Genomic DNA, 10,718 nt, shown 5'->3' on the forward strand with positions numbered 1-10,718 from the left:
GTGGGCTATATGTGGTTGTTTTAAGGAGTCACATCACTAACATAATTATGTTGATGTTTCGCAATTTCTCAGTGGCTAGGCCTATCAGCTTAATTCAGTTGTCTGATAGGCTGTGTTTGATTAGGCCTATGACCACGCATTTCCTGATCTTGACATGCACAATGTAGGCCTTTTCTACTTCACAGTGAAATTATTACAATCCAAATCAATATATTGCATAATATGTTTTATTTGTAGTATTTTAAATAAATAAACGATGTTTCAAAGTTCAGACCCATTAAGCAATATTTTTTCTGGTCACGTAGACTATCAGCGTGCACTAGTGTGCGTGATGACGTACACACAGCGCACTGTTACTGTGGCTACATGCGACTAGGTTTCGAATTCACCTGTTGTACTTCGACCAGGAAAAGGCAGACATTGGTCATTGTTTTCAGTCTGTTAGGGTTTTTTTTCCATGCCCGTGCATTGCTGCTTCGAAGCACACGATAAGAGTTTGGCGTGAAGTGGAAATTAGGTTGATTAGCCTGGACCTACATGGACAAATTAAAAAAAGTTTTGAGTGGACAAGATGGTACTACTAATGACGACAGCAACATATTACAGGTACAAGCCGCTTCCAAGTGCCTTGCCTTGCCTTGCCTTGCCTAGGCTACAGCTTGTTTACTCTCTGGCTGGCTACGTGGGGCTATTGAATAGCGTGCATTAGTTTACAAAGGAAAGGCATAGCCTACGAACTCAACTCAATTTGTCATATGTGCTTGTTTGATTGAGCGGTTTCCGGACCATGCATTCGTTCTAGTGTGACTGACATACAAATTTGATTTAAACGACAAGAGTCAAAATGTTTCACAAAAGCAGTGGGCCTGGGCTGCTACATGAGGGAGCCCCTTCCTTCTTTGCCATGCATGCCAAGTCAGGTTGCCGAGAACGATAGAAAGTTAGAACAGCTTTAAGTAGGCTAGAACAGCTTTAAGTAGGCTAGGCTATGTGTGTGGGTGGTAGGTTTACGCCCTGTGAAAAACGCTGAAACTATTTTAGACTATCGATACAAATCTTAATTCAGACTTGGGGTAGACTATATTATCATCTAAAACTATGTGTGTGTGTGTGTGTGTGGGGGGGGGGGGGGGGGGCACTGGCACTGGCACTGCCTTGAATGAACTGCTTTAAAACTGTGGGTGTGACTCTTACAGACCGTGAACGATGCCTCAACCCTGAGCTGGGGCACCCGTGTCAAGGGCTTTGCTATTTGTTTTGTCCTGGGCGTTCTCTGCTCTGTGCTGGTAAGATGCCACTCAGTAGGCCTAAACCTTTTTCATTTAGTATTACAATGCATCTATCTTGCTATTCATTTAATAATATATAATAATTCATTTATGTGTTCAGCAATGAATCTTTTTTATCTGGGTAGAATCACATTGGAAACTTTTTTTTGTGTCACATATCAAACAGTGTGCTGACTAACAGTGTGTTGCACACATACTGGCCTACTCTCTAAACCTCTTCTGCAACCACAACTAAACAGTACCTCACTTCAAGGCGATCTCTAGAGCAGTGTTTCTCAAACTTTGTCAGACCAAGGACCACAAACCAATATATATATATATATATATTTTTTTTTTTAAATCACAGACCACCTCGATAAAAAAAGAAACACCTACTTCAACAGTAGGCTATACTACACAATAGGCCTACTCACTAACCACCTTGCTTATTTATGTCAGAGGATTTAAACTGCCATAGCTTAGATTAGGCAGTGTTGCAGAACTGTTTGGATTTACATACAAGTTGGTAAAATATTGCAAACAACTTATCTATATTATATTTTACCACGTCTGCTCACGGACCACTTGGGATAGCTTGCGAACCACATTTTGAGAAACACTGTTCTAGAGCAGGGGTAGGCAACCTGTGGCTCGAGGGCCACATGCAGGCCTTTAGCCGCTCTTTAGTGGCTCCCTGACTTTCTCTAAAAATGGAAGTTATAAAAAAATGTCTAACAATTTCATATTGTTGTTAGGCTTCAAGCCGACCCAACACATTAACAGTTAGGGAAAATAGTATACTGTACAATACAGCATATACAGTATGCCTAGTATGGCGAATATTCAATATGCCTGAGGCTAATAAAGATAGATGTAGAAAACTGAATTCTTTTAAATTGTTCTGATATCTTTGTAGCCCCAAACTGATTTATTTTTGCTTTTCTGGTCAAAATTTTTTTAATGATTATCCTATAAATATGACAAAATAATAGTTATGATAAATTAGTGTATTCTCATTAGTGTTTTTCTATTTCACTCGAAGGGAACATGTTTATTGTGGATTCCGGGTGCAGGTCTGGCTGTGTTTGCAGTTCTGTACACTGGTGGAAACTTTGCTTCTCTGGCCAGGTGAGTTCATTTGTGATACAGAACATTCAAATAAATATTCAAAAATATACTGTGCGAGAGTAAGGTGTAATACCATTTTTAGAGAGTATGCATATGAGTGCATGTCTAAATGCAGTGGTATCAGGCTGTTTGTGATGTTTACAAGGGTCTTAGATGGTGTGTTTGATGGCGTGCTATCATTTTCTGCCTTGTTTGACTGCTCTGGTTTCTGTGTATGTTGCTGGGCATAAAAATGTAGGTCCAGTCTTTGATTATGATTGGCTTAATCACGTTGAACCCTAGCATTGACTTAGGTCATAGAAGATGTCTATGGTTCAAAGCCATTGCAAAACACTCTGCAATCCTTTATGTTTACGGCAATTACATTCTATATTACTGTACCACAAATCGGTCGGAAGTTAGAGTTGCATCTCTGTGTTGCTTGGCAACCATTCCGCTAGGAGAAATATGTTTCTTGGCAAAAGAATGATATTTCTTATAGCTGTGCCGTCATGTAGTAAGAGTAATTCCGTGTCAAATCAGACAAGGTTGCTGCACCGTCTTTTTTTTTCAAACCTTGTCTATATCATCAATGGGTCCTAAAACCAAGGCCCGTGAAATATTTCTGTGCAAATCTTTTGTCTTCATATCTTTTTCAGACATTGAAATTCTTTCATTTTTACAGCTTGAAAAACACGTGCCATGTTTGGGCATTACTATCTTGACAAATATTTTCTAACCTCATAACCTCCTCAAATTTTCTAGGGTGGAGGACCAACTCATAAAAAGCATGTGTAAACCATTTAAAGCCTGTACTAAATGTCTCCTGGCTTTCGAAAAGGCCCTAGATTTCGGAAAAATGTGCATTAAGTGTGATATTGTGGTATTAAAATATTATTGTGGTATTAAAAAATGTTTTTTTCATTTGGTATCAGTCACTATTTCCTCTTCAAATACATCAGTTTATTAGGACCATAAAAATCGATTTATTTAGGACCATGTGGAAAACTGGAGATAGTTAAGTATATGGATATTTAATGTGTAAAGTACCAGTATTGTATGAAGTCCCATTCACAGAATAAATGCATGTAGTTACAGGTGTTTTGGGAATACCAAAATAAACATTTAATATAAACAATAGATTTTAGCGCCCCCTCAGGTGAAACACAGCATAGCATTGTGCTCCTTTTGTGGAGCTCCATTTATTCTGTGAATGAGACTTGGTACAATATTGGTACTTTTAGGGCTGAACGATTTATTGCATTTGCGATAATATCGCAATATGATGAAACACGATTTTCGAACCGCAAAGGCTGCGATTACGCTTCGCAATATATGACGTCACCAAAGCATTGCCGACGCGCCACCGACTCTTCACACTGACCATTGAAGAAACAAAAAACGTAAACAAGAGGACCAGCTAACAGTGTCAAGAACGGTCTTATCAGTAGAGCTACTTTGGTTGAAAATAAACCTCTTCGTTACCTTTTGCTTGAACCTGCCATGTCCCTGGTTCTAGTTCCTAATTACCCTGTGCTGCACCTCTGGCTGGTAACTTCGTTAACTTGTCCAGCTGATGATTAAAACTTCAGGACTGTTTAGGCTGCACAGCACTGCAGCCATTCACATGTGCACTAGGGACTTTGTTTACTGGAGTACAGTGACGGTGGGGGCATTTGCGATATCCAAGGGGGTTGGCGGCGCAAACATTTCATCTCACAGGTAATGAATTAATGCATAATGTTATGTTAAAAATAATCGCATATCAAACAATCGCATCGCAATCGCAATATTTCGTTCAACCCTAGGTACTTTACACACAAAATGTCCATATACCTAGCTATTTCCGCATAGATTTTTATGGTCCTACTAGCTACCCCACATACCATTTCAGTTGCATGAAAATTGCAAATTAAATTGCAAAAATACAACACGCCTTGTTTTATCCTTATTATTGTCATGGCCTTTTGTTTTGGAGACTTCACATTTTGGGACAACATTAACAAAGGATTACATTTCTAGAGAAACATAAAAAGACTATGAAAACAATAGAATTTAACAAAAATATTTTACAGGTTTTAGTTATGGAACCTAAACATTGTGTAGACAAACTTTGAGGAAAATCTTTGCTGCCACTTTTTTCTTGGATTTTGTCTGATTTGACACGGAATGACTCGTAACGTAAATGTTGCGGACTTAGTTCAAGCACCATGTTTAGCCCTCACCAAACGTTATACACACCTGAACATTCCACTCATGTTAGGTACTACACTAACAGTATTGTTAACTGTCAGTGTATTGCAGGGAATAGAAAAAGGCTTTAATGCTTATGGCAATGTTAGTATAAGTATAGTGTAAGTATATATACTCTTTTGATCCTGTGAGGGAAATTTGGAGCTGCATTTATCCCAATCCGTGAATTAGTGAAACACACTCTGCACACACTGAACACACAGTGAGGTGAAGCACACACTAATCACGATGCAGTGCCTGCTACAGCGACGCTCGGTGAGCAGTGAAGGGTTAGGTGCCTTGCTCAAGGGCACTTCACCAATTCCTACTGGTCGGGGTTCGAACCGGCAACCCTCCGGTTACAAGTCCGAAGCCCTAACCAGTAGGCCAGGCTGTAGTATTGCATCGGTGTGACAATGTGGTGTGAAGATTGAATTCAAGATTTTCAACAAAACTGATCCTGACTTCTGAGGGCTAAATGTGCTTTATGAATCAAATGTACTTACATACTTACATAAAATATACATACTTACTATAACAGAGTGTGTTCAATATAGTTGAAACTTACATATGTCACACAGAGCATGTTAATATTGCTTGATTATATTGTATTATGTCCTATATGATATGTACTGTATGTGTAGCACAATGTTCCTGATGGGTCCACTAAACCAGCTGAAAAGGATGTGCGAGAAGACTAGAGCACTGGCTACGGCTATTATGCTGGTGAGAAGGACACACACCCACACACACACACACACAAAAAGTACATTGTAAGCAATGTACCGGTACTTTATATAATCACATATACATTTGGATTGTACTTTTTAGTGACATGATATACACTCTCATTCAAAGATGTCTATCCTGACCCCCATCTATTGTTTTCTGCAGACATGTCTCATACTGACCCTTTGTGCAGCGTTTTGGGTAAGATAATCATCCTTTTAGAGTACCTAAACATCGGGAGGGGGAGTTTGTGTGTGTGTCTGTGTGTCTGTGTGTGTGTGTGTGTGTGTGTGTGTGTGTGTGTGTGTGTACCTAAACATCGTATTTACTGACATTTGACCAAAGACTTATGTCATTGGTCAAATGTCAGTAAAGACGACCATATGACTTTAAATGATAAATAATCTCTTTCTACATCCATCACTAGTGGAAGAACAACGGCCTTGCTTTGCTCTTCTGCATTCTCCAGTTCTTGGCCTTTGCCTGGTAAGTTATGTTATGACTAGTTCCTTCTTAGTGGAGGGATCCATTCTTCATGGTAGTCTAGACCTGTCTCCAGTTATTTATAGCAGAAATATTTGGAACAAAACTCTTTTGACAATAAATGAATGCTGAACATTTTAGATAGGTTTTTTAAAGTTGCTTTCGATAAAGGCACCTGCTTAAAACCGGTTCTTATCCTTTCTTAACTTTAACATTAAGAAGACACAGGAAGCGCATAGTTATGCTTGATGCTTGTTCTTCTGTGTAAAAACATGAACATAAACTGCATTTGTTTTCCATATTTTCCCTACATAGACCGGACATTTTGTACTGGTGCCTATTTGGCAGAGAATAGATAAATGTATTAAAAAAAAACAACAACTGCAGCAGGGGCGATTCTAGACCTAGAGCTTTGCTGGGGCACAGGCCCCCAACTCCCAATACATAAAAAAAATTAAATAAATAACTGTGCGCGCAATATGAAATAAATACATTCTCCCCTCTCTTCTCCCTCTCTTCGACCTTCTTCTCCTCCTTCTCCTCCTCCAGCACTCTCTCACTCAATTGTTGTAGCAGCCACTATCCAGCAACATCCAAACACATAGGCATAAGGCCTATACTCACTGCATTAATTTAATAGGCTTTCCTACTAACACAAGGGAAGCTTATTTTTAGTCAAAATTGAGATATACTTCCCTCCCAGGCAAGGGTCCTATAGACATCCTGGCAATACTGCAGTTCTTTGTAGCTTAAATAGCCTACTAAAGCCTTCATACTGACTTTTGGTGATCATTTGCAAATGTAGCCTATAATAATTTACACAGATGGCTATCTGATTCTGTGTATTATTATAGGCTACATTTGCAAATGCAGCAAACTTATTTGAGTTTGCCATTAAATCATTGATCAAATCACAGCACTGGCTATTACCAGCATAAATGTTAATGTTACCGTTAATGTGGGCAAAATGATCATACCTCCCTCATCCTCCTCACTGTTCCTCTCCCTCTGCCTCTGTTCAGGAAGAATTTTATGATGTCCATCTCTATATAGTTTATTAGAAGGCTATGTTTAGTTTTACAGTAGGACAGCTTAACAAACAGTATAGGCTACTTTTACAGGACTCTTTCTACAGTATAGTATAAATCGTTGTTAATTGTCCGCATGTGTGCATGCAGCCTACGCATGGTGAGTGAGAGAGCACAAGCTGGTAAACTGTTGCTAAGGCTACAATGACGCTAAGCATTGAAAAACAGATGCTAGTTATGTGCAACACTCTCTAACAGCGATCAACTTGTCATTTTTTCTGTCAAACAAGTTGTGAATTTTAGGGGAAGACTTACTCTGTGCTCAAAGTGATGTAATGGGCTCCAGCCGATTCCACAGTGTATGTGTGTGCAGTACAACGAAACACTCGGAAGAATCATGTGAACGATTTTCATTGGTTGTTGCGTTCAATCTTACCCAGCTACAGAGATGCTATTTCCTGATTGGCTATTATGGCCCCTTTCTTTATTCCTTGTTTTTTTTTTATTGGCTGGTAAGTGACAGGCTCGAGCCATGAGTAAAGCAGGCACGGAGATGCGCTCATGAATGCCGTTTCCAGCTAGAGCCGCGCTAGAATTTTACTGGGGCACTGGAGACTTTTACTAAGGCACGTGCCCCAGTGAATAAGGTCTAGTGACGCCCCTGAACTGCAGCAACAACAGGGGCAATTATGTGTGTAGCTTTTAGCCAAGGCCCATTGTGGTGGGTCAGAGATGGAGCACTGAGACCTGGCAACCGATCATCTCTTTGTTCCCACATCCCCATCCTCCTTCACCATGTCCATCAGGAAACATTATCACATACTTGTTCTCAAGATGCTACCTCATGATGGCTTCACTCTTTTCCACTGTTATTATGGTTCTGTTTGGATACACTTTCATTGACCATGGTCAAAGTTAACAGTAGGTCATTGGAGGAGTGGCATAGTAATGTGGGAGTGGTGCAGCAGTGGAAGCATCGCTGCCCGATAATTTGGTTAGCCCAGGTTTGATTCTTTGATGCTAAAACTCTGCTAAATATTGGTGACGTTTAGTACAGAAGTCCAGAAGCATGAGAGTAGATAGTTAATGCATATGGATTGCTTATGCTTACGATGCTTACAATGTGTTTTTATTACTATGTTTTCTTTTGCTACAGGTACGGTTTGTCCTACATTCCTTTTGCAAGGTGAGAATTTTGATTACATTTTTAAACTGAATTAATGCGGTTTAGAATGAATACCTAAACCACAGAAACACAGACACACTACCATTCTCCGTATATTCTCCCCCATGGGTGAATGCTCTGTGTAACACCTCGAGCTGTCTGTTTGGCCATAAATGAGGGATCTGTGTTTTTTTTTGTTTTTTTTTTTAAATAAATGTCCATTTTACCAGCCCCCACAAACAAAGCCAGTGTGTACAGAGCAGTGGTTTTAATTGAAAGGGGTGACGTGGTCAGAGCTTTCATTCACTCGCAGCCTCTGCCTGCTGGCACCGTTGACCACTATGTGGGCGGTTTTGGCTGGCTGGACATACTTGTTTGTGTTTAGTGTTTGTTTATTTATTTGTTTATTTATATGCTTACTGTTTGTTTGTTGATGTGGTTGGTTGTTGTTTGGATGGTTGTTTGCAGGGATGCGGTGATGAAGTTGTTCTCGGCATGTTTGAACTGAGTTGGGCCTGAACGCGTCGAGTGTTTGGTTGGGCAGGATGCTGAGGCCAGACGACAGGCTTGATGTCCCCGAACGTCCCAGGTGCCGAACACGACTCTGATCGCCGACGCTGCTGAAGCATCCTCCTACCACCTGGCAGGCACACGTGCACACACACACACACACACACACACACACACACACACACACACACACACACAGTGCCTCTCCTTCACTGCGCGACTGGACCTATTCCAGAGGTGTGTTGGTGTTAAAACACAAAGCCTTGTACATACACACACACACAAACACATACCTAAGGACACTTAGTGGTGGTCATCTTACAGCAAGAGGTGTGAGGAGGACACTGTAAGAGTACAGCCAGTCTCAGATGAATGCTAGCTGCTAGAATGTCTGAAACTTACTTAATGCTACCTGTATCTCATTGGGGCTTAGTCATTTCTGTACTACATTTTATACATTTTTCACAGGCTGTTAATCATGGTCTTTGGTCATTTCTAATACATTGTGCTTTTATATATTGTATATTTCCAAAATCTAAAATCTGCATTGTATGATAATGATTTTATTATTTCATTACCATCTAGTAATGTTAATGGGAATGTTACTTGGAATGTATTTTATTTCAGATGAACATTTCACTTGGCTAGCAGGGCCAATTAGAACAATTACTCAGATCATCTCAGATTTGTAACATCAGTTACATTTATTAGAGGTGCAAAGATATAAGCTGAGCTGTTGACTAGACTTTCTTCATTGTGCTCTTGGTCATTTACATTTCTTGGAAAAGTGTGACTAGTTTGTTATGACTTGATCTCCACCCTCCAAGATTCCAGATCCATCATGTGCAGTTCGGGCATAATTGTGTTATTATGACCCAATAATTTCAGTGTGACTTGATTAGAATTAATTTGTACATTGTACATTTTGTACTGGTTTTGGTGGAGACCGAAAAATGGGCTAAACACATTTCCCTAGATATGTACGTATTCATATTTAAGTACATGGTTATAATTATGTCTGTGTTTAATCATGTTAAGCTGATTATGAGTGTGTTTTTGTAATGTGGCATAAAATGTTTTTATTTTGCTAAAATTGTTTCAAATATAAATAACGACTGAATTTACTTTAATTGTGTAGATGTTAGTGTAGGTTTTATGTAAAAGGCTTTGGTAATTCAATTTCTCAGACATTAATAGCCTACCGGTTGTTTTATGTCTTAATTGTGACTAGAATCACTCATTTCTGAGTCCAGATTGTGAAGGTGAAAGAAGGGGTCCATATTTCCCATAGTTGACAAGGGCTCTAATATATATTCTTAACTTTATCCTAGTAAACCTACTTTGTTACACTCGCTGAGAAATGTAAATGCGAATTACTCAGTATAATAAATACTTACTTTGCAAACAAGGTTAAGAGTCAGCATTTTGATTTCTGTTCATCCCATAGTTGATTACGGCGAAACGCGCCCCCGTTTACGCGCTCTCTGCTGGGTGGCTTTCGAAAGGTCACTGATTGGTGCGCGTTTAAAGCCTCTGCATGGTTTGTTCATATTTGCTTCTAGATGTCCCCCGAAGAGACCTTTTATGTGCCTTAAGTCTGCAAATCCTCTAATCTCCGCGTCTGAACAGTCAGTGATTAGAAGAATATTGCGGCAGCTGCGAGAGCTTCGGTCTCCAGTCCTTACCTGGGGCGTCTCAGATTTCCTTTTTTCTCAACAGAAAACCAGAACACAACGTGTGCTTTTTTGTCTCTCCTGACTCGCATATTGTGCAAAAGGGTTATCGATGTATGTTTGAATTTAGTGGGTCATTCATCCTATGCAACACTGGACCTTGCTCGAATGTGACTCGTTCGTGCGCAAAGTTACGCCGTAAACAGTAGTCTAGGGTGACATGGAGTTTCTTAACCCCTAACCTTGTTTCAGATGTAGTGTGGAATTAGTCTGTCGAAACACCTAGCTTGACATAAAAATCAGTCTCCTATGTTTGGGATTATTTTGTATTTTGAATAGTCTCCTAAATTTTGATACGTAGGCTGTATATTATATCAAAACCTTTGAATTATTGTGCTGCTTGGTAATATGAAATGTATATATTCCTTACTATTTTAGCCCACAGGTTTTATCTAAATAACCACCAACTCGTCTTTTAGATTAGCCGAACATGACATTTGGGGAAATAGTTCGTTTTGATTTT

General features: G+C 39.6%; 1 protein-coding gene across 1 annotated transcript; it reads left to right on the top strand.

Annotated features, from left to right (window-relative positions):
* The first annotated feature begins 365 nt into the window (after positions 1–365).
* sft2d2b (SFT2 domain containing 2b) lies at positions 366–9,930 on the top strand. The gene is made up of 8 exons (XM_076303360.1): positions 366–606; positions 1,197–1,286; positions 2,311–2,396; positions 5,252–5,333; positions 5,502–5,537; positions 5,764–5,822; positions 8,004–8,033; positions 8,481–9,930. Exons 1-8 carry the CDS (start codon positions 538–540, stop codon positions 8,518–8,520), a joined length of 492 nt encoding a protein of 163 aa, XP_076159475.1. The 5' UTR covers positions 366–537; the 3' UTR covers positions 8,521–9,930.
* The last annotated feature ends 788 nt before the right edge of the window (positions 9,931–10,718 follow it).

This window comes from Alosa pseudoharengus, unplaced genomic scaffold (assembly GCF_046254945.1).
Source record: "Alosa pseudoharengus isolate Yale_2024_CS ecotype anadromous, Long Island Sound unplaced genomic scaffold, YU_APseudo_1.1 YU_APseudo_1.1_scf_24, whole genome shotgun sequence".
NCBI classification, from domain to species: Eukaryota; Metazoa; Chordata; class Actinopteri; order Clupeiformes; family Clupeidae; genus Alosa; species Alosa pseudoharengus.

Excerpts from the sequence above, each read along its gene's own strand:
- sft2d2b (XM_076303360.1), top strand. The coding sequence starts at position 538 with ATGGACAAATTAAAAAAAGTTTTGAGTGGACAAGATGGTACTACTAAT. Across the intron at positions 5,538-5,763 it reads CCCTTTGTGCAGCGTTTTGG|TGGAAGAACAACGGCCTTGC; the intron begins GTAAGATAATCA and ends ATCCATCACTAG. Across the intron at positions 8,034-8,480 it reads TCCTACATTCCTTTTGCAAG|GGATGCGGTGATGAAGTTGT; the intron begins GTGAGAATTTTG and ends GGTTGTTTGCAG.